At 55.6% G+C, this 22450-nt stretch overlaps 4 protein-coding genes across 4 annotated transcripts; 3 read left to right on the top strand and 1 right to left on the bottom strand.

Annotated features, from left to right (window-relative positions):
- Window positions 1-5891: 5891 nt before the first annotated feature.
- On the top strand, window positions 5892-7870 carry EsH8_III_000454 (uncharacterized protein; the record flags this gene model as incomplete). The annotated part of the gene is made up of 2 exons (XM_083262179.1): window positions 5892-5963; window positions 6038-7870. The coding sequence occupies 2 exons, from the start codon at window positions 5892-5894 to the stop codon at window positions 7868-7870; spliced, it is 1905 nt and encodes a 634-aa protein (XP_083122666.1).
- Window positions 7871-9608: 1738 nt separating this feature from the next.
- On the bottom strand, window positions 9609-10805 carry EsH8_III_000453 (NAD(P)-dependent alcohol dehydrogenase; the record flags this gene model as incomplete). The annotated part of the gene is made up of 1 exon (XM_083262178.1): window positions 9609-10805. The coding sequence occupies one exon, from the start codon at window positions 10803-10805 to the stop codon at window positions 9609-9611; it is 1197 nt and encodes a 398-aa protein (XP_083122665.1).
- Window positions 10806-13614: 2809 nt separating this feature from the next.
- EsH8_III_000452 (uncharacterized protein) lies at window positions 13615-14895 on the top strand (the record flags this gene model as incomplete). The annotated part of the gene is made up of 1 exon (XM_083262177.1): window positions 13615-14895. One exon carries the CDS (start codon window positions 13615-13617, stop codon window positions 14893-14895), a length of 1281 nt encoding a protein of 426 aa, XP_083122664.1.
- Window positions 14896-15594: 699 nt separating this feature from the next.
- On the top strand, window positions 15595-17266 carry EsH8_III_000451 (uncharacterized protein; the record flags this gene model as incomplete). Its single annotated transcript, XM_083262176.1, has 3 exons — window positions 15595-15673; window positions 15954-16466; window positions 16731-17266. The coding sequence occupies 3 exons, from the start codon at window positions 15595-15597 to the stop codon at window positions 17264-17266; spliced, it is 1128 nt and encodes a 375-aa protein (XP_083122663.1).
- Window positions 17267-22450: the final 5184 nt, after the last annotated feature.

Genomic DNA, 22450 nt, shown 5'->3' with positions numbered 1-22450 from the left:
TCGGAGGGCTGCAACCTCAAAACCTCACGATCATCCTCGGTTGGGGGTGGATTGTCGACCCGCAACCCCCAAGACGCATGTTGCCCCTCTCCACGAGGATCCTCAATCCAGGAACGAGGGGTGGGCTTCGCGCGACACAACCCTGCCGATCCATTCGTCGCAACTGAACCTCTGTGAACTTTTGACAACATGCTTGATTTTGGGAAGGGATGCACACCGGATGACTGGATAGGCTTTGAAAAACGCTGCTCGACAACGTGTAACACCCCTAGTTCGTGTCTCAGACAGGCCAGCTAATGCGGACGAGCTTGCAGCCGAATCATCCAGCGAATCCCCCGTCTGGGGAAAGTCCGTGGCCTGGGGACGATGATAAAAAGCGTGGGCACTGGAACGGTCCGCTTGTAGGATGGTAAAGAGGCGAGTGGCCCCCGGTTATGGTTCCTCAGGAGTCAGCACAAGGCGCGAGTCAAGATCCTCGTCCCTCCACGGATACGATGCCCCCAATGCTACTTTGCTACCTAGGCTGCCCAGTGCTAAGGGAGTGGGTTGTGCTCAATGCCCAGGGCGTATTTCCACAACGACGAAAGAGACCGTTGAAAGGTGTAGAGATGAGACATTGGTGGACTGAAGGAATGGTTGACGATCTTGTCCTGTCTGCGGCTGGACGGGTGCTGTATCCGGACAATGAGGACGAATAGGTATATGCCCCTGATGCAAGACCTGCCTTGCAGTGAAAGATGGTGTGCAGGTGCTGTGTAATCACCCAAACAGCTTACCGCATCGACTGAATGCCACATGCCAGAATGACGGCCACATGTGTTTAGCTGATGGATGCGAGTTGTAAGAGGAAGGAGCATGAAGCATTCAAGTATTCGGCCGAGGCTATTGGCGCATGCTGTAAGCCACACGGGAATCCCAATGTTGGCCTGAAGCTTGGCGGGCCTGCTTATGCTTCCCCATGGAAACTGGCTGACTCGATCCAGTTTGCTTGACCGCGAGAGGAAAAAGAAAGCGAGCAGCTTTAAAGTGTGGAGATCTTTGATCCTACTCAAGTAGCAGATGGCCTTGGCAGGACGAACGATGCCCTACAACTGTCGTTTAACATGGACAGCTTCCAGAGGAAGCTTGGCAGAGCTGTTGCTTCCAACAGCCTTCGACAGACCAGTAGGACACGATTGCCAGTACTTGACGACGGACGTTGTCCCGAGCCGTAAACGCACTGCCTGCCATTCGCGGTGAGCCACCGTGCTCGCGTGGTTTATGGTGGCAACTATGGAAGACAAGCTGGCAAGCAAGGAGATGGGAGGCTGGCGCACGGGCTCAGGCCACTGATACGGGGGGCTGGCGGGAAGAACTGGCGCTCTCTGTAGCAGCGCGGATAATGGTAGCCGGCGATGACGATTTTGTCTCCGATGGAAATGGACTGGTCGCTCTAGCGGCAGGAAGGATGAACATCATTGATAACAGGCCCATTATTCGGCCCCGGATGGGGGTCCTTTGTCCGCTCCTTAAATCCGTTTGATGTCAACCCCTGATCCTAGCCACTTACGCTGCGAGATTGGCGACAATTGAACAAGGAGGTAGACGCAAACATACACTAGAAGGAGGGAAGTTGCGTGTGTTTGATTCGTGGTAAACGTTACGGTTGGAAGAGGCATGGCACCGTTGCCTTGACCGTTAACAGCACAACGCCAATGGCAATGGCAAATGCGGCAGATGGCGGTGGCGAGGGGACAGGAAACGTCACCCCAGGTGTTGTGGAATGTGGCGGCATACGTATTCGTTCCAACTAAAGGTGCACTCTGTAAGCCGAGATGAGTAGAAAACATGAAGCCGGAGCATCCAATTTATTCGCAATGCTGGCCTTGCACGGAGACACTCTGATTGGAATCGGGTCGACTGCCGAGTGCCAGGGTCGCCGCCCCGAAGGAGGTAGAGGGTTGCTTCCGAATACAGGTAAATTCGGGCGAGTCCCAGGGGGGGGATAAGGCAGCTGAAGGGGTATACCATACCGCTTCCATGGGCCTATCCGAGCCATGACTTTGTCCGCAGCTGATTGCCGGAACATCTGCAGCAAAACAAGTGAAGTCGAGACCGCCCTGGGCAGCCCCCCTCGAGTATCTACAACCCCTTGCTGGGTTCCCGCACATGACCAGTAATTTTTTGCCCGACAGGCCAGTTGGTGCCAGGGACGAGCGACGTAGACTGGCCTAGCTCAGGAGGCGCGCATTTCAGGGCAATGCACAGCAAATGGGTCCTCGGAGGCCTTGGTGCGCTGCATGCATAAGGATCTCCGCAATGGTGCAGCATCATCATGGCGAGAAGGTACAACGACGGCTTGGATTGACCATGTCCAAATTCCGACCAACCGTCTTGTGCTAGTCCATGACGGGTGGCTCGCCAGTTTGGCGCGGTGAGAGATGGTGCGGCCTGAAAGTGAGAGAGGCCACATGGGCTTTAGCTTGGCTACCTAGCGTCGATGGGCAATGTCATGCAACGCGATGCGATGCAACGCGATGCCATGCCATGTCATGCGGTGCGCTGCCTGCATGTGCTGCATATTTCGAGGGCGCCCGTCCAATTGCAAATTTCGCAGTTGCGGGCGGGAGGTAGTGCTTGGCCGGGCCTGGAAGAAAGCAGTGAGGTCTGTCGGGGGGTGTGGTGGTGATGGGGTGAAGGAAAGCCAAGTATCCGTACACTGAATAGTAAAGGGGTGAATGGCCCATGACTGGAAAGATGGCGAGCGGGGACAGAAGGGACGGTTCGGTCCCTGAGATCCGCAAGGTCCGCCTTGATGGTTCGTGGACGAGGGACGGAGTACGTATGTTCTATGCTGCCAACGGCGGCAAGAGGGTAATGGATGGAGGGGAAATGCTTGGACAATCAAGCATGGTTCGATACTGATGCCTTGTCGGAGTAGCGGTGGGGGAAGACTTATGGGGTTTCTCACCGAACGATGCGACGAAGTGTTAGTCTCTCCGGCAACGGGAGGCCTGCCAGATCGCCTCGTTCCGCTTCCATGTCTACATGTCTGCAGGAGTAGCCACAAGAGAAGGGTTACGAATGACGATGTGTTGCATTGGGGGCCCGAGGTCGCGACGTGGAGGAAACTGCGCTGGCCGTTCCTAGCTGGTGCATTTACGATTTGCGAACCAAAGTGGGACATGTTATGGCAGAAACTGAAATGGAGGAGAAGTGGTGCCGGCACAGAACTGGACTCGTGTAACCCGGGTTTGTGGGAGACTCGCCCGTGCCGCTCTTTGGAAACTCGCCATCGTCATCAACTAGGTAATGTAATGGGTGAGTGGGTGGCGGGGCATCTCATGGCGACTTTGGGCAGAGGTGGAAGCACACTACGTCTGGGTTGACACGGATATGGGATGCCCCTCCCATCCCCGCGTGTCAGGTAAGGCACTCGGTACCAGCATAGCGGTGACCGAATGCTGGTGGTGGTGGTGGTGGTGGTGGTGGTGGTTATAGGGTCGAGTTCGGATGCAGTCAGTCCCAATTGCCGTTGCAGTGTTGTATAATAGCTAGGTAGCTTCTGGCTGCGATGCGCTACCCAAGATGGGCATGCACTGTCTAGCTGTCGGTGGCGTGGGAAGACGGGTTGAAACCGTGAGGCTGTGGCTGGCGTGGGAAGAGAAGCCTTGAAGCTAGGACCGGTACTTACTTGGCAGGCCAAGAATTGAACGGGGTAGAGAGATGGTAGGCAACGGAGTAGAGGCCGAGTTGGAGTCGCTGGCCGGTGAGACCGTAACGAAGTGTCTGGCAGTTGGGCTGGGAACGATGTGATGAGCCCGCTGGTGGCCCTGGAAGCCGCACAATGGAAAGGCCGGGCGGCACCCACTGACAGCAGCAGCCGACGACGGGGGTGAAAGGAAACGGCAGGAAGGGGGCTGCAAACAGCTAACAGTGACAGCGCCAATGTGTCGTCTGAAAACAGCGAAAAAGGCGAGTAAACCGGCCGGGACGGTACAGGACAGGACGAGATTGAATGACAGCCAGGGAACAGAGGGTCTGTGCAGGGTCAGGGGTATGGCAATGGGCCTAGGGTGGAGCAGGGGGCCCGAGCCCGAGCCCGGGCTAGCGTGGCGTGGAAGCTGCTAATGTGTTTCTCCTTTAGCGATGGAAGACTTCGACTGATTCCGCCCCTCCAGTGGAAGCGTCACGACGCGGCCCTCGGTGGAGCATCTCGACATTTGCTCACCCAAGCCGCCGTGGAACATGCCCGCAGAGGGGCACGAGGGATGGGGCAGAGCACGAGAGCGAGAGACCGAGGGGAGAGGGCGTGATCCGAAGAGAGAATGCTCCGTGTCTGACCCTCCCCTTTTGGTCCCTCTTGTCCCTCGCCAGCGTTTCCAACAATAATAACTCGACGTTTTCTCGCCTGTCTGGAGTTTGTCAGCCTGCAGTCTTGGCGCATTGATGGCCGAGGGGCTGCCGCGAACATGTTCAGTTCACCTGAAGCGCGAAGGGAAGTCCGCAACGACAAAGGACATGCTTCTCCTCCCTTCCCTTCCTCAGGTACGGCCACCGATGAACGATGCGGGTAGTGGTGATAAGTAGATAGGTACATGGCAGCAGAGAGAGATGCTGTCCGCTCCGCTGTGGTGTAAGAAGCTGCAGTACGTACCGCGGCTTCTCTGTTTCCGCACCATCCACTTTCCCATCCATTCCTCTACCCCCGGTCGCAGTATCTCATTGGATGGCGTATGGCATGCCAGTGAAAATGTCCCCAAGGTGCAAGAGCGATGGACTCGGGGCAGAAGGGACAGGGGCGCATCCTTCCACGGTCAACTGGCCCTGCCCTGAACCCGGTACTTGCGGGCTGCACCTGCCGCCGTAGCTTTGCGCAGGTACCGTTCCTTTCTTCCTTGCCCCTTCCAAGGATTCCCAGTTCATTTTTATTGCCTTTTTATTTTTATTTTCTGTTCTAATTTTCACCTCCCCCCTTCCTCCTTCTCCTGCTGGGTCCCTGTCCTGCCCGCACACCCATGACATACCCAGCTCAGAGCGCCGCCGCCGGCGAGCACACCTCGGAGCGGTTTGCTGCCAGAGAGCCAGCCAGTGTCTATCTGCCATGTATAGTTGAGGTGTGCATGTCTGGTCTGGCTTAATCTCGCCTACCGCATACTACGGCCGCTCCAGGACGGCGCGCCCTTGCCTACCTTACTTAGTCCTTCAAGGTCCTTTTTTTTTTTTTTTTTCCTTCCCTAGGTTCTTTCTTAGGCTCCGTTCTCTTGTTTCTTACAAGTTAGCACCTCCCGTTCTCCCGTCGCCCCATCTCCTCCCCGACTCCATGTCATTGCGGGTTGTGGATTCACTCATCTTTCCTCCGTCTTCAGCAATCGTAATCAATGGCCCCCCGATCCATCCAGTTCATTCGCCATTCATAACTTTCATTTTAAACAAAAAGTATTAGTCCCTCCCGAGAGAGAAAAATCTTGCCTTCCTCCATATCGTTCCGTCCCGTCTCTCTCAACCTTACATTTACTACCTAAACCCCTCCCTCCCCCTCCCCTCCGCTACCTGCCCTCCCTCTCCGCCAGCCCGCCTCTTTTCTTCTTCCTCCAAGTCACCCATTCTCTGTCTCGACGCACAAACCAGGGGCTCTGGGGAGATCTGGGAGCAACACTAGTCCCTCTGTGCAGTACCGAGATACCGACACCCAATCTCGACCGGTGGCCTCGTCCTTCCTTTCTTCTGCTGTATGCACAATCTCGATCCCCTCGTTGGACCTGTGTCTTGTTCACCACCGCCGACGCCCGCAGTCCAGGATGACTCTTTAATCCTCTCCTTGACACTTGACACGTCCATTTCGCTGTTTGGCCGACGTTGCCTGTTTCCGCCTCTCCCTTGGTCTCGACGCGACAGCCTGTCCGTCCGCCATGGAAACCTGTGAGGGAGTGCTTTTAATACCCCCTGACCGGGGCCAGATTTTGGGGCGCGCCATCTGGAAGGTGCGAATCTCCCCGTTTGCCTTGCTTTGTCTGCTCTTCTCCCCAGTGTTTGCATCTGACACTTTTCTTGATAGCCGCGATATGTCGTCGTTGGCAGCCGCAGCATCAGCAGAGAAGCTGTCACCAGTCCAACCTTCCCCCCAAACACAGTCGCGAACCGCTCAAATGGCGCCGGCCCCGGTCCCAAGATCCAGCCGAGGACTCCCGCAAACGACGACTACTACATTTCCATCTTCAAGTCCAAGGTAAGGCTCAACATGACCGAGTTCTCAGGCCAAAACCTAAGTCTCCTGAACCTGCAGGACGACTGGGAGTCCTCGTATCAGTACCCCGTCAGCTCTGTCATAGACTGTCAGGTGCAAATGCTCGCCCATCGCAAGCAGGGACCCGTTCTTCCCACTCTCGTCATCACCATCAACGACAAGGAGAAAAAGCGCCGTTCGAGCAGGGCCGCCGGCTTGATCTCCAGCAAAGAGTCCACCGCGACCACGCTGTGGTTCCGTACTCCCCCCGACGATCACCACATCAGCCTCCACGATTGGGCTCGTTTCATCATCTCGAGGAAACTCCCTATGAGCCCCGAGAGCCCTGCATCCCCGTCCTTCACAAACCCGTTTACGCAGCAGCGATCCCGGGATGCCTCTGATTACTTCCCACGACCTCCCAGCGGGAACCAGAATCCCCGTGGCACTCTGCAACACAAGAACTCGACCCAGACATACTCGAGCCGGGATCGCCCCATCACCTTCAGCTCCGATTCCCCTAGTCTGCGCTCTAAGCGCAGCGATGTCTCGTCGCCCACCAGCGCCAACCACCCAGCTCACATGGGCTTCACCATGCCCGACCCCAACAAGTACACCACAATGCTGCCCACTGACATCCCCTCGCCTGTGGCCACCATGAGCGATTACCAAAAGAGCGAGTTTATCGAGGGGTGGACGGCAGCTCAGGGGAGGTCATCCACCATCAGCTCACCCATACGCGGACGGGGCAGTGTGAGCTCCGGCGGCGCACAACCTTTTCCCGGAACCGATTCCAGTCCACCGCCCAACCCGCGAGAGACGATCCTTGATAGGGCTTTTCAACTACGGTGCATTCCCGGTTCCGAGCGAGAGACACCGGGCGAGGAGAAACTTACATCCTTGGCCCGGTTCGATGCTCTAATGCGGGAGGCGGATGACAAACTGCGCCACCAGGTCAAAGAGGCACACGCCGAAAAAATTGCCATGCTGAGCGCATTCGACGTGGAGGAGGATTCGTCGGAAGAAGAAGCAGAGGATGAGGACGACGAGGAAGATGACGAGCAGGACAACTTCGCACACGAAGCGGACGTGAACGGCAACCGACAGACGTTGATCCCACCCAATGCCCAGCGCGCCCTCGAGTTTCTCGCCAGCCGGCAAGAGGAGGCAATGTCGCCTCGTTCACCTGTGATGAGGAGCCCGCCCGCCAACTTCAGTGTTCCCTTGCAGGCGCCTTCGCGACCACACACGGCGCATTCCAAAATGCGGCCGAGCGTGACGCCTAGGATAGGCGGCCATCCTCAGCTTATCGGCCAAGCAAGGCTTGACGTGCCAACCTCTTCATCCGGTAAGACATCCGATGATGCCAGCTCCCGGCCCAACGGGGAGAAGCGGACGTCCGGCTCCAGCGCCCAACGACTCAGCTTTACCGAGTTTACCAAGCGTCTCTCCAGCACCAGCAGCTTACTTCTCGTCCAGACCAACACGAGCGGCGGGAGCAGTCGCGGCAGCAGCGAGTTCGACCTAAGTCCATCACAGGTACCCAGAGGTACTTTGAATGCTAGGGGTATTCCTCCGCGACCTCGTGATCTTGAGAGAGAGGAACAAGAGCGACGCTGTGGATGGCGAAACAGCGTCGGATTTTCCGAGGGCGGCTTGATCTAAGTGGCCCCTCCACCACCAACACTCACACCTTGTCAACCCCGGCGGTGCCCGACTCGCACTACTCTCTGCCTTGTTAACACCCACACTTGATGCTATACCCAACTCACGCGACAGCATAGTTACATGTTGTACGATTTGACTTGACGATACCTCTGTTTGCATCTCATGACGACTTATGATCGGGGTTCACAAACCAGGAACCTGGCGTTTGATATATGTTCTTATTTATTATGCGTTGCTTTCGCAGTTGGGCTTTTTTACAACATTTTGAAGGGGGAGGGGCTTGCTTGGAGGAATCAGCATTGTAACAGGAGAGGGGGCGGCGCAGTTTCGACAGGTTTATCCGGGACACGAACCCGCAAATCCAAACATACAATGTGTGTCTGTGGTGCGGCACAACCCCCCTCTTCTGCATGCGTACGGCAAGCCTTGATGTCTGCCATTCGACTGCTCGACCGAGGGCGGGCATGACATGAAATGCCTTGGGACGTTGTTTATGACGTCAGATTTCTTTCCTGAGAGCAATTTACGTTCAGATGAACATATAGAAACATTATAGTACATAGCCATGCGAAATGGACGAGACACATTTGATCAAACAACTAATGAATCAACATTGACTCTGCCCCCATCTCAACAACGTCTGTGATAGGTTCCAATTTTTGAAAGTGAAAGCCTGTTAACGATCACCCTTTAGTGAAAATGGAAGCGGTCAACGGCTATACAACAGACTTCTTCATGGAGTCCCCGCTCAGGTGGCACCGTTCATCTCAACTCTCTCGACGCTAATTCCCGAGAACCGGCGACAGATTCTCGTAGATCGGCATCGTTCCTTGCCTCATTCCGACAGATGGTTCCCACAGCGAATCCCTTCATCGCTAATACCATCCATCACCGCTGCACCTTGTAAACATAAAGAGGGTCTTCTCGCCCTCGACCCCAGCGAACAAAATAAAGGGTCCGATGCCCAGTACCCCACTCTTCCCATGGACCGCGGGTTGGACTGGACCCTTCGGTGAAAAAAATCTCACAGGGGTGTGCGTGTTGTCGTCGCCACCGCGGCCGGGCTAATGTCGGTGAAGAATTTTCTTTTTTTCACTCTCTTCAACGGGGACCATGGGGTGGCTTTCGGAGGTGCCGATGACAAGGACCTTAAATGCAAGGGATGTTTCTGGGCACGCGCTGGCCTGCGCTGAGCCGGGGGGAGAGAGCGTTGTCTGTGGATAGGGGCCTTGAACACACAACGCGCGGGTACAAATGCAGGAAGACTGGGTCGATCGGGCCGGAGCGGTGTGGGACTGGCGGGACGGGGGTCAGTCGGCGTCGGCCGGGGCAACGACATGCTCTCATGCAAGCGACTTTTGAGGTCCTACGTCGCCCATCGACGATGTTCCGACAACAGCTGATCGGAGGTTGAAGACCCAAGGAGGTAGAGTTGACTTTATAGTCATTGGAAGACCCATAAATATTGATCTCTAGGAACGCCACTGGGTGAACTGGAGACGAGCCACGGAAGTTATCATGTTCTCTCTCTTTATAGTTCCGTTGTGGTCTTGTTCTCTGTAATCTACGAGTGGCTGGCTGCCCTACGGTAGATACGATGTACACATGGAAAGAAGGGGTTATATAAGATACAGTCTATTCGGACAGGTACGAAATTCAAACCAAAAACGCATTTTCACTTTCACGCCTCTTCTGTCCCTCTTTCCAGTATTATCCTGTTCCAGCCAGAACCAGTTCACTCCTCGGCAACCTTGACGACCACCTTTCCTCTTGCCCTCCCACTCCCAACAACGTCATACCCGTCCAAAACCTCGTCGAACGCAATCTCCCTCTCTACAACAGCCTTCACCCGCCCGTCCGCCAACATGCCCACAACCTCCTCCATCAACTCCTTGCCAGGGTCCATCATGGAAGTTGCAACCCACCGCCGCCCCGTGCCGCCCAACCACGGCGAGACAGGCCAGAAGGCATTCGTCATCATTTTCCAGAGCGCATTCATAAACGAGCCATACGAGAAACTGGCCGGCTTGATGCCCACGGCACAGTAAATCCCCTGGGGCACCAGATACGCCGCGCAGTTGACGTAGATATCCTGCACACCGACGCAATCCAGCACCGCATCGAACTGCTTCCCCTCGCCGCTAAAGTTCTTCTTCAGGACCCGGGATACGGGCGACGGGGAGGCAGTATAATCCAAAACCTCGTCCGCCCCCAACCCCCTGACCAAGTCGGCGTTCCGGCCAGAGCAAACAGCGACGACGACGCCCTCAGGCCCGACGGCTGCGCGAGCCATTTGCACCGCCAGTGACCCCACCCCGCCGCTGGCCGCATTGACGAGCACCCTGCCGCCTCTTTTTAGGGCCACAGTCTTGATCATCGTGGCGGCGGTGCATCCCGCCGTCATTACACTGCCCGCGTCCCGGAGCGAAACGTGTGGGGGGACGACGACGGCGTACCGCGAAGGGATGATGACGTGTTCCGCTAGGGCGCCGGTGCCGGTTGGCCAGCCGTAGGATATGGGTATGAATGCCGCTACGCGATCGCCTTTGCTGAAGCGAGATGCCCTCTTCAACGCCGCCGTGGTCGGGGTCGTCGTCGTTGTCGTCGTTCCCGCGGCGAGCTCGGGGCCGGACTCGGAGCCGGGGCTCCACACGTCCTCCACAGTCCCGCTCAAATCCAGCTCCGGCACCGCCGTTTTCGCGCGCGCAACACCGGGGAGCATGGCCATGGAAAGATAAGAACCCGGGTTCAGCGCCGCGTACGCGGACTTTACCAGAAGCCAATCGTTTCCGTCTTCTGCTTCGGGCATGGGCTTCACCTTCGCGAGGAGAGAGGGCGCTGGCGGGAGGGTCGGTGCCGGTCGAGAGGCGAGGGAGAGGACGGAGCGGGGGTTTCCGCGGGCTGTGAATGTCCAAGCCCGGGAAGTTGCCATGGCTGCCATATGAGAGATTTTTGAGAGAGATTTTGATAAAGGGAAGAGAGGGAGAGCTGGTGGTTCTACCAAGAGGCTATCGCTTCGTGGTTTAGAGAGAGGGTGGGGCAGGAAGTTTTCCAACACCGAGGGAATTGATGAGAATGATGAACACGAGGCAGGCGCTCAGAAACTTGATGTGTAAAATCTCAATAGAGAGCGATACCCCAAAGAAATCAGGCCAGGACACCTTTTTAAACTGGTTTGTCGAGCATAACGATAGCCTCCCATAGCCAAAAGTCCCTATTACGCTTACGTAGATCCAGCATAACGCCTAATCATAACCACCCTCTCCGCCATGCCAGGCGCCCTAAGATTGGGATGCACAACGCCCAACGGGAATGACACATCTAAAGCGGCGGAGTAAGAAACATGACATCTGTCCTTCCCCCTCCATTCTCGTCTTTCACGCGGCCGTTATTCATCTGTCGTGTGGGTGGGTGGGTGTGCGGCTGGCTCAGAGACAAAAGGTGATGGTAGGGTGTCACGCTGCGGGGGAACTCAGCTTGTTGCGCCAATATTCCCGATACGGATAGCTTGCCCAGGCGCAGGCGACACTGGGGAACGGGCGAGGCGACTAATTGCCGTTTGCCTCGCCTCCGACGAATGCAGCTGGTGCAAATTTTCGACAAACACGCAGGAACGCCCTATGTGTATCGATTTACACATGGATAGTGAAGACATCGTGGCCGTTTATTCATTCTTGAAAGCCCCCTCCGCTCTAAATTCCCTGGTTTGGGAGTCAAGGCATAGCTCTTTGCTCGGAATTAAATCTGTCATATTTCACTGTGGCTTCTCTGAGAGTCGGGATCTCATTTAGAATGGCGGGATCACCAAGCACGTTGTATCTGTTTCCCTTTCCTTATCTAGACATTAACAAACCCATCAATACCGGGGTTCCCTTTGAGCCCAAAGACGCCCATGATAGTGATGGTCGATGAGCAAGGCTTAAACATGCCGTGTCTGTCGTGGCGTTTTGCGGCCCGCGGCGCTACTAAAATTGAGCCGCTTGCGGGCTGGAGTCCTTGACTGGCAAGAAAGGCTATATATGCAGGCAAGTTTCATCAGAAATATGGGTTCCAGCCACATTGATAAAGCGTGTTGAGACGTCATGCAATATTGAGACGCGACTACAGACGTACAATGGCAACCGTGAAGCCTACAGTCACCGCAGTGGCTTGCAATCGCGCCTCTTGTGGTGGCTCAAAATAGGCGGATGCAATTTATGAAGATACTCCTCAGCCTTTTAAACGTTTGATCCGATGAGCAGGTAGTTCGATGGAACTGTTCAAGCTGCTACAGCAATAGCTTCAGAGTGAAATATTATTCGCCACATGGGTTGGTAGAGAGGGACTGGCATTGCCCCGGGGGGCTTGAAGGCAGCTCACGAGGCACAGCACATATACTTCAACAATGTGATTGCTAGCATATGGCCGTTATCAGTAAAATGAGGGGTAAATTCTGTCCATCCATCAATAATTTGATTTTTCGATGTGCAACGCCCAGAATAAGGCAGTTCCTCCTTTTTGTAGATGCAGGCTTGGTGGTTTAGGCGCTCAAGCAACCAGGAGTGTGTGACGGGATATCAGGGTGCGCCACCAGGCATATTTGCTCCCGCTCCCGCCGCCGACGGGGTCTCGAGTCTGACCCAAGGTCGAGGTGATCGACTACATAGGCACGATGGGGTTTGGAGCCGGACTCTGGGCTAGAAGAAGTCGAATGAAATCGTCGGAAAGTTCTCAAGATGGCTCCGGTAACAGTCCACTACCAAAACCACGAAAGTTTGGCCAATGCCGAGAGCGACATCCGGTGGGAGGATGCAAACCAAAATAGGCTCTGGTCTCAAATATTGGATGCTTGGCGATGGGTGAAGCCCCTCGTGATAAGGCCGATGCTAACTCACACTCAACCAGGCCCAGACTCCTTCGTCGCGGTTGCTTTCCCCATGGGAATGAAACCAGGCAACTCATGAATCGAAATTTTCTCACACTTGGCCCGTGACCACGGTTGTTTTTATCCGGACCTGCGCCGTGTGTGTCTTGATGTGCAACCCAGAGTGTGCCCGGTTCGTCGCATTGAGGAGGTGGCACGAGCGGCGTCTCAACAGTGGGACGACGCGCCGCATCGAGTGGCTGTGGGAGTGTGGAGATTTGATAAGCTAATGCGCACCAGAAGCGAATCCCCCCAATGAAGACCTCTGCCACCTGGGTGGCCGATGCCGCCCCATTGGATGGCTGAAGCCCGAGAATGCAAAGGGCCCCAAAGGGTCCTAACCCGTCGTAGGGTCTCCCCTCGGTTGGTGCTGCGCCGCAGACCCCGACTCTGGACAGGCAGCCTCGTCCTGTCTTGCACTTGTGTGTGTGTCTGCCTACGACGACTGTGACTGGCGGCCCGCTAGACGGACATCCCGCCGTCACTTCTCCAGAGCCCAAGGGGCCCAGAGGCCAAGACCTGGATGCAGGTTCCGGGCCTGGAACCTTGTCCGCAAGAGGCAGCAGAGCCAAATAGAGAAGAATTCCTTGACTGCCTGCGGCATCACACCATTCATTCCTCCCTCCATCCCCTCACGATCGTCTCTCGTTGTTTTTGTGTTTGTTCGTTGTTGGGGTTCATTCCATCTCCATCCCCTCCTCCTCCTCCGTCTCCTCCCCCTTCATCTCTATCGCTCATCCTGACGGATCGAGTATCCCACCACATAACGCTACCGCCTCATCTCCTGGATACCCTGCACTCTTCCCTCCCCCTTGCATCTGAGGCGTCAAACTTCAACATGTCGATGCCAGGCGCCTTCTCCCCGGACCTGCCACCCTTCGAACCCGACCAGAAGAAGGACGAATCGTCCCCCGCCGAGCCTCCAGTCCTCCGCCTCAACCAGCCCTCCGACGCCTACTCTCTCCACACAAACGACCCCTACTTCGATGATGTCGGTGCCTCCTCCACCTCCACCGCCGCCCACGACCTCCCGCCGTCCTACACTGACGATCCCTCCTCCACCGATACACAAACCACTCCCCTCTTAGCAGACGAGTCCGGGCCCTCCCCGCTTCTCTTCCGCAAAGACACCACGACCGGCGCCGAGATCCATTTCTCGCGCCGCCTCGACACCGACCCGGCCTATCTCGAATCCCACATCACCTCCCTCGCCCAGTCCCCTCCCCGGCCATACGTCCGCATCCGTGGCACCCACACGGAGCGTGTCCGCAAGCGCGACGACAAGACGGAGAACAAGACCATCGTCGACTTCGACGTCCGCCTCGACCTCACCCCCTTCCTATACCGCGACATCTCGGCCCGCCAGTCCTGGCGCGAGCTCCGCACCGCAGACAACTTCCAAAAGGTGCGGAGAGGTACTGTCTTCCCCACCCGCGCCCCGGGCTTTGGAGGATCCAGTGCGGGCACCGTCGAGGACAGCAAGCCGCCCACCCTGAGGGAGTGGTGTCACCGCTACTGCGCGTCCCACGCGGGGCTGAAGACGTTTACGCTGCTGAGGACCGTGACTGGCTTCGACGAAGACGAACGCCTAAAGGGCCGCCTCGAGGATCTCGTTCGCGCGACGCACTACAGGGGACACATTGACGTGTCGTTCCCCGTCCAAGACGCCCGTATCGATGTGTACAACACGTGCCGCGTGAACACCTGGCGGTGGTCGACGTGGGTGCGCTGGCTGTTCTACCTCACGTTCCTCTGGGTCTTTGCCTGGCCGTACCTCTTCTTCCGCACGAAGCGCTTTGAGGTCGTCGAGGCCGAGTGGCCTTTCTCCCGGAGGCGGAGGGATCCGCAGACGGGAAGAGTCACCGGGAGGGAGTACGTTTCCCTGTCGGAACTGGACTGGTACAACATGTGGGGGAGGGCCATTTCCAAGGCCGTGCTGGAGAGAAGGCAAGGCGAGCTGGATCAGCGTGACCTGAGGGATGCCGAGGGTCGGCAGGACTTGAGTTTCGGCGACGTGCTTGCGGGCATCGACGGGGAGACGACAAGGGGCCTTGTGAGAGCCGGCGTGAGTGCGATGAATGTCGTCAATCGACACTTTGGGTGGGGAGCTGATTGTTAAGCATGACCTTTATCGTTTACCCAGGCATCTCTCATATCTCTCTGTCTCTCTGTCCCTCTCTCGCGCGGAGTTGTCTGGTTTCCACTCACCCCTAGTTTTCGTTTGATGATCGGGACGGCTTGGTTGGTGCTCTCTTTTTATGCTGCTTGTTGCTGCTTATGGTCGGAATCGCGGGCCTTGTTTTCTGCGTAATTTTTCTTTGTTCTTGCATTTGCTTCACAACGATTCCCAGACTGACGCATCATGATCCCAATTCCGTTTTATTATTATTACCTGTTGGTTTGGAATACCATTGTTTGGCATAGGTAGCGAGGTCAGGATACTTACGAAAAGCAATATATATATATTTTTTCCCTACAAGAATAGTACGTCGTAGCAGATGAGCGGCTCGTGAATATGGTGACAGTGCCCTCCCTGCATGTGTAAGCTGTTGCATTTTCTTCTGTGGGCGGGCATTTATGATTGTTTTACAGCCGGAGCTTCCGTCCCATCCCTATGTCCCACTAAGCATTGGCTCGACCGGCGAGCGGGCGGCGTGAGCGTTAGGTAATCTGGACCCCTTCCCCGTCCCGACAGCTCGGGCCCCGCCGTCCTCTCACTCGCTCAACCTTCATCTCTCTCGTATGTCGTTTGTCGTGCCTGCCGACCCTTCCAGCCCCCCTCACAACCCTCGATAGTAAAGGTAACACCGACCAAATAATGGAAGTCAAGAACCCGCGCCGGGTACTGGCCGTGTCGCTCGCTGACTCGACGCAGCACTTGGGCAGAGTCATCAAAGGTATCTTTTTCTTGTGCCCCTCATCCTGAGATGTCTTATCTTATCAGAACCTCTCTTTCTTTCTCGCTCTTTCACATGCATAGCACACACCGTCTCTCATGCGGAATACATTTACCCCGTCATCGATGCTCAAGTGGGCGCGAATGTGTAGTCGTGCATGTGAGTGAGTGGGAGTCATAAAATGAGATGACTCAGCCGAATCAACAATATAGACAGAACGACGGATGCTCTGGCGGCATGGGTTGGAAGCATGAGGTAAACTGACACGGGTGGGCAATAGACCTCACTGGCAAACACCCGGAACCCGCATCAACCTCGCTCGCCGGAACGACGCACGTCTTGTCCATCAAGACGAACTACTACACTGCCGACGTGCCCATCTGGCTCGACCTCATCTCCTCCCCAGAAGAGTGGTCCGCCTCCTTCCTCTCTCCCGAAGCCAAGGAGGTTCTTTCTGTGCTAGGCGGCCTGGCTGTCGTCTTCGCCTTGCCTGCCCCTGCGACCTCGTCTTCAACCGCAGCCACCGGCGATGCCGCAATAGCAAAAGCAACAGCCCCGGTAGTAGCAGCGCCACCTGTGCCTCCCTCAGTGGACGAAACCCGCGCACTTATCTCGGAGGTTGGGAAGGTCGTCCGTGAGGGGCTTGGCGGTTGGGGGTGGGACGGCGTCGGGCTGGGTATCGGCGTCGGCGACGGCGAGTCGGACGAGTGGGAAGAGCTTTGCGCCGAGTGGGGTCTCGAGTTTGTCCAAGTTCGCAGCGGGAAGAAGGATGAAGGCCGCAATGAGTTTGGAGGTTTGTTTTCTTTTCTTTTCTTTCCCCATCTTCCTCCCCCCATTCGCCATTCCTTTCTCCCCTGAACTCTTGTCCTCTTGGACCCCCCCTCCCTTTCAACTGCGATGTATCTCCACAGATTCAACGTTTCTTGGACGACGAAAAGGTTAAAAAGTATCAAGACAGATGCCGCAGCACGTTGAGAAAAAGAAGAGAAGAAGAAGAAAATAGTATGAAAAGAAGAAAAAGAGAATCGCGCTGACTTGGGATTCAACATCTTTCCAGAAAAAATGGGCATCTCAAGAGTTCTCGAGGCCCTAGAATCTAACGACTGGGACGCCGTCGATGACGACGGCCCCCTGGACCTCGATTCGGACGCCGGAGACCTGGAGTCCTCCTCGGGACTGCCAAGGAAACCCAGGCCCCTTGCCGGTGGCGGCGGTGACGACGACGACGACTTCGACTTTGACCTAGACCCTGAGAGCCTGGACTTCGGCTTCGACAAGTCCGATTTTGAGGGTCTGAAGAAGGCCATCTGGAATCTCGAGCAGGACCCGGAACGGGAAGTGGATGGCAGTGATGGAGGCAGCAAAACGGAGCCCGGGTCTGCAATCGATGGAAAGGAGAAGGTTGCCGAGAGGGGCGAGAAAGAAGAAGAAGAAAAAGAGGGGAAAGAGGATCTGGACAGCGAGGAAGTGGAAAAGATTGAGCGGATGATGCGCAAGTTGCAAGCCGTGAGGGACATGAGCGCCGGCCTCCCCGAGGAACAGAGGCGGAGGATGGCCAAGAAAGCCGTTGGGGAGGTCATGAAGGAGCTATGAACCATCATTTGAGAGGTTCGCGAAAAGGGGGGGCGGGAGGCCGCGCTTATGTTGTTGTCGTTTTTATTGGAAGGCTCATGGTGGTGAAATTGTGTCTGGATGTTTTCCGCCTGCTGCAAATACCTGGGTTGCTTCTACGGGAAAGGGGGGAAGCAGGGCGAGTCATCCCCTCCCTTCGTGATGTACTAAAATTATGGGTTACCGGTCAAGTCTACACGTTAAAAGAGCGTGGGATACAGAGGTCATGAAGTGCAAGAACGGAACAATCCCCAGAACAGCAAGAAATTCCACAAGCGGTCGTTTGGCGTGGCCACGCCATCGTGGCTGGTGGTATAACAACATTGTAAGTCGGCCTCTCGTAGCAACACTGCAACAATAACCCCCCCCAACATTCCTCCGAGTATCGTTGATGGCAACGCGAGAACCATTTTCAAGGTGACCCATCTCTTCACCCATGCTTTGCCTTCCAAGACCTTGCGTCCGCTTCCCCTTTCGATGTCCCAAATCCTCACCATACTGTTCTGTTCACCAACAGTCCGCCGTAAGGCCCCTCTTCATCCCAAGGAAAGGAGCAGCCAACGAACAATTGCCTTGTTTTGTCACTGGTCTTCATGACCTCTAACCTCATGGCGAACCTACAGAGCACTTGCAAGACTGGCGATGGACTTCGGGTTCACTGGGTTCATTTGGGTATATACCTCAATGGGCACGTTGGGAAACTCTCTGCTCGAATATTTGGAGTCCGTTGCCAAGCCTGATGTCTCCATAATATTGTTTGCTCAAAGGATTAGCGAGACCGAAGTTCCTGTGTATGGCTTTGTATTATGTTGGTGGCAACGGGTGATACGAAAGCGCTCAGGGTCTCCAGGTGGAAATCGTTAATGTCGCAATTCGACATGGCCGTGTTCAATGCCAACGAACCCACACGTGGACGATTATACCACGACTAGTCCCAACGACCCGGGATTCCGGGCCTCCCGGTGGGAACAAGTCCGGATGCTCCCTTCGCAGCCGGGGAGGCCCAGATGACATGTGTCGTGTTAGGTACGCTGTGTTGCCAGCCATAATAGCACCGTCGCCTTTTACTGGCCGCAGAAGTCATGATCTTGGGGCCCGAGATGCCAGAATTCGATCCTGTCTCCCCATCCCATCGAGGGGACTAAACCAGGCTGCCCCTCGTGAATACATGGCTTTGTGGAATCCAGTGAATATTGTCCCACACGCATTGAACGGTCGGCATATTCCGAAGATCATAACATTTCCCCCACAAATCCATCAATATGCTGCAATTCGTGCATGGTGTAGCTGAGTAGAGCTAGACCATTTTTTGCTCAAGATCTTCCCATACGGCGACTTGAAAGGGTTAGAATGTAAGGAGCCTAAGAGGTTGTAGAGTATGCATATGCGGTTATCCTGGATGGCGTTAATATATAAGGCGGACCCACAAGGATCGAGGAGTTCGGACGGCCGACAGTTAAGGTCGGGAAGCTGGATGCATCATGCAATCTGATTATTGCGGCCAGCCGTCGTCATTTCTTCTGGGACTTTCCCATGCAGAGGCATGCCGAGTCATTGACAAATGTCACTTCCGGACAAGTTGAATCGTTTAAGCTGGATCATCCCGGTAAAATATATTGGCCCGAGAAACTCGGCGGTCAAGCTCCGCTCCGGTTGAGCAACTGTTTACGGGAGGCCGGCCAGGGGCTTCGTTCTTGGAGAGGGCCGGGGACATCAGACGAACGTTAGCGCCGATCTCTGGCACGCCCTGGTGCCATCATGTACGATATGGGTGCACGACGTCGCAGACAGACGACAGGGACCACTCCGGTTTGGCCTCTCTCCATTCGGTCCACCACTGTCATGCCGATGTGGTTCCTTTTAGAGGCCCGAGCACGGAGTTTTGCAGAATGTTCTCCCGCAGATCACAAAGCAATGCGGCGGAGTAGCGTCGAAGCTCTCGACGCATGACTGGTGGTTTTCTCTCCTTGAATTCTCCTTTGCTAGCGGGGGACCAGGCTTCAACCGGAAAGTTCTCTGCGACGCCTGCAATGCTTGTTGTGGAAGCGAGGGCCTTGTCGGTTTCAGCAAACTCAATTGGGAATGCTTGGCCCGGTGTCACGGTAGTTTTGGGTGCCCTGTCGAAGCTCGAAGCTCGTCAGATTGACGATTTCGTGCCGAGAGGAGCGACCACGTTGGTTGTTCCCCGGACTGTGCATTGAAATCGCCGGTGCTGTTGCACTTGAGAACCGAGCGATCCCAGTTGGACAACGTGGCATGGTGATCTCCCATGCCATGCGTGGTCGACTGGCAAAGCTGGACGGAGCGACCAATCTCTTTACCTACCATCTTCGACACTACGAGGCAGATTCCTCCTCGGCGACAAGATGGAGCCCAAGAGTTTGTTCTTAACAGGTACCCGTCTTTCATCGAACTTGAGTTGTGTGGAGAGCAAACGAGGAAAACGCGCCCAGACGCGTCTCTCGATGGTGTTGTCGGGAGTGTTGTGGTGATCATTCATGCCTTGGGGGAGGGGCTGTAGAGATCCATCTATTGGTCAAAATCCGGGTCATACCTAATATGGACGGTGGACAAAGTGACTTCACATCTGGACAGGCCCAGCGCTGTGTCACGGAAGCTAGCAAATGTGGCAGTCACCTTGTCGTTTCGACGGTAGCTTGCAACCGGTGCCAGAAGGATCGTTTGAACTTGGGAAACAAAGAAAAACGTGAATGCAGTTGAGCCATTGCCACGTTAGACGCTAACGGCCAAGGCCGTTGCCTTTCGGCTCAAGCGTACCTGTCTGTCGGAATTTGACAACAGTAGATCTTATGGAGGCGCCCTGCGAAGCCGCCGCGGGTTCATGATGCCAGCCTGTCAATGACCGATCTCCATGCCACCGTTTGGTTTAGTGGGCCGGTGCAACGCCGCGACGGGGAGTGTCATAGACACATCTCGCCTATTCATCGTCTCGTCTACCTCTGGCGGCAATCTTGCGCTTCATCCATAAAGGGCCCAGCGACAAGAGCCGGCTCATTCAAGGGCACCCAGCAAGCGAGCTTCTGCCCAGCAGGGCCTAAAGATAGGGGGAGGGGCGAGTCAGGGGAGCCGGTCAGGGATTTCTGGTTCGTAATGTTCGACTGTCCTTCTGGAACAATTCAACGGAAAGACGATTGGGGGTCTGGTCCGGTGATGCTGGCGGACCCCGGGCAGATTCTTTGAAGAGTATGGCCTCACGAACCTCGACCATGCCATGGGCTGCGGGTCGGCAGGTCAAGCAAGCGGTGGGTGCTGCTGGGTAAGCTGGTCCGTCGCGTGTCCTGATGACCGTCGTCGGCTTTGGTGGCTGAGTCAGTAGCAGAACTGTTTAGATTTGTTTGAATCCAAAGTCAACTGTGGACTGCAAAACGTCGATCTCCCACCAAAAAACGCACGGGGCCATATGAATGTTGCTCCGTTCTCCTTTATGCGGCGGCAGTCAAACCTGGAAGTACCGGCCACTGCATCTCGTCTTCCCCAGCGCTCAACTGACTTTATGCGGAGGAAGCACAGCAGCCCGTGGCCTGACAGGGCTCTGGTCCGACAGTCCTTGGACGGGACCGGACGCGGACCGGGACTAGGACTGGAGACGAGAGCCAGAAGCGGGAAGAGAAAAGATCAGACGAAAGAAGCACGATGGAGACAGACTGAGATGGACAGGGAGGCGTGGAAGGCTAGGGGAACCTCAACGAACATCTCACCCCTCCGTGTCTGATTCTGCCCAAGTTCCGTGAGTGCTGCGGTAGCGGGACTAACCCGACGAAGTAATGATACATCGGCGATCTGTCGTCTAGCCGTTTTCGGTCTGGTCTCAATAGCATCATCCAATGATATCTGCTCTTTGACGGAAGTCCCTGTCGGCTGTCTTGAGACTGGTTGGCTTAGCCGCAACGCCCTGTGAAGCTGTAAGGTACCGACGCCAACACTCAGGGGTAAAAGCGGATCTTGCTGAAGACAACCTGGAACCCTGACGCCGACTAGGCTCGGGGACAGTCCTTTGTTTTAATCAACACTGTGCTGGCCCTCGCACGTTGTGCGATTCAGGGATCGAATCTGGAATACGGAGCCGATCCGTAATGCGTAACCCTCTCAATGCCGCCTTCTCCTTTTTTGCCCCAGGCGTCTGCTCCGGTACGGTGCGGATACACTTGTGGTTATGTGGCGCCGGCGGAGGTGTTATCTCGTTCTTGCACAGAATCAGAACTCTCCAGAGTGCAGTTCCTATTCCGAGACCGTGTTCATGCAACGTGATGCAAGACTTTGGTGCTATCGTTCGGAACGTTGGTATCCTCCTCGTCCGATGGAGATGGGCTTGGTGCGTCCCGCATTGACTGGCGGACCAACGAAGCCAACTGGCCAGCCTGCTGGAGAAAGACTTTGAATGATAGCTATGCGAACCCGCGGGAGCTTCGTGACCAGAAAGGCCAACGAACTTGATGAGACAGGGCTAGAGTGCATGTATAAGTATGTAAGCGATATTTGTCGTTGAAGCTGAATGGTCCCAGGAACGTATGTTGCCATTTCCAGTCTCCTGATGGTACATAGCAGCCGCTTTTACAGAGGCCATCTCAGGCTTGATGGTCCACCGATAGGTACGTGGGCGAGCACGGAATATCCCGATTGCATGAGCCGCCCAACGACGGCGTCACGCCCCAAAGCAACACCATGTCGGCAGCAGCAAGCGTCAATAGAGGAGCGCTTTGGTCGGAAAGGTCATCTGATCTTTGTCACTTGATGTCAGCAGAGCATACCCGCTATCGCTGGCCGTGATCAGACCAAATAGACCGAGCTCAATAGAAGTCAAAGCTTCGGCAATCATGGTGTTAGAGAGCCGACAACTACAGATTAGAGGTCTGCTGCCACATTGCCAGTGAAATTCCGATGTGCGAAGGATGGTCCCCCAGCCGCTGACGGGGCTGCTCCACCTGTCTCGAACGGGTCTCCGTGAGATGTTTTGAATGGAGTCGGTTTGAACGGTCAAAGGCAGTTAGCGCCGTACTACAGTGTTTTTCGGCGCATGTGGGACGCTGACGGTGATCCAGCTGCATGACGCTTCTGCAGGTACGAGGCAAGACAAGCTGCGACTCCGAGAACCAAGGCCGAAGACTAGAGTTTTTTTTGAGAGAAGGCAACGGCCGGCCAGAAGCT

Source organism: Colletotrichum jinshuiense, chromosome 3, assembly GCF_051148585.1.
Source record: "Colletotrichum jinshuiense chromosome 3, complete sequence".
NCBI classification, from domain to species: Eukaryota; Fungi; Ascomycota; class Sordariomycetes; order Glomerellales; family Glomerellaceae; genus Colletotrichum; species Colletotrichum jinshuiense.
The sequence above is the reverse complement of the archived record's forward strand: the minus strand, read 5'-3'. Positions and strand labels throughout refer to the sequence as shown.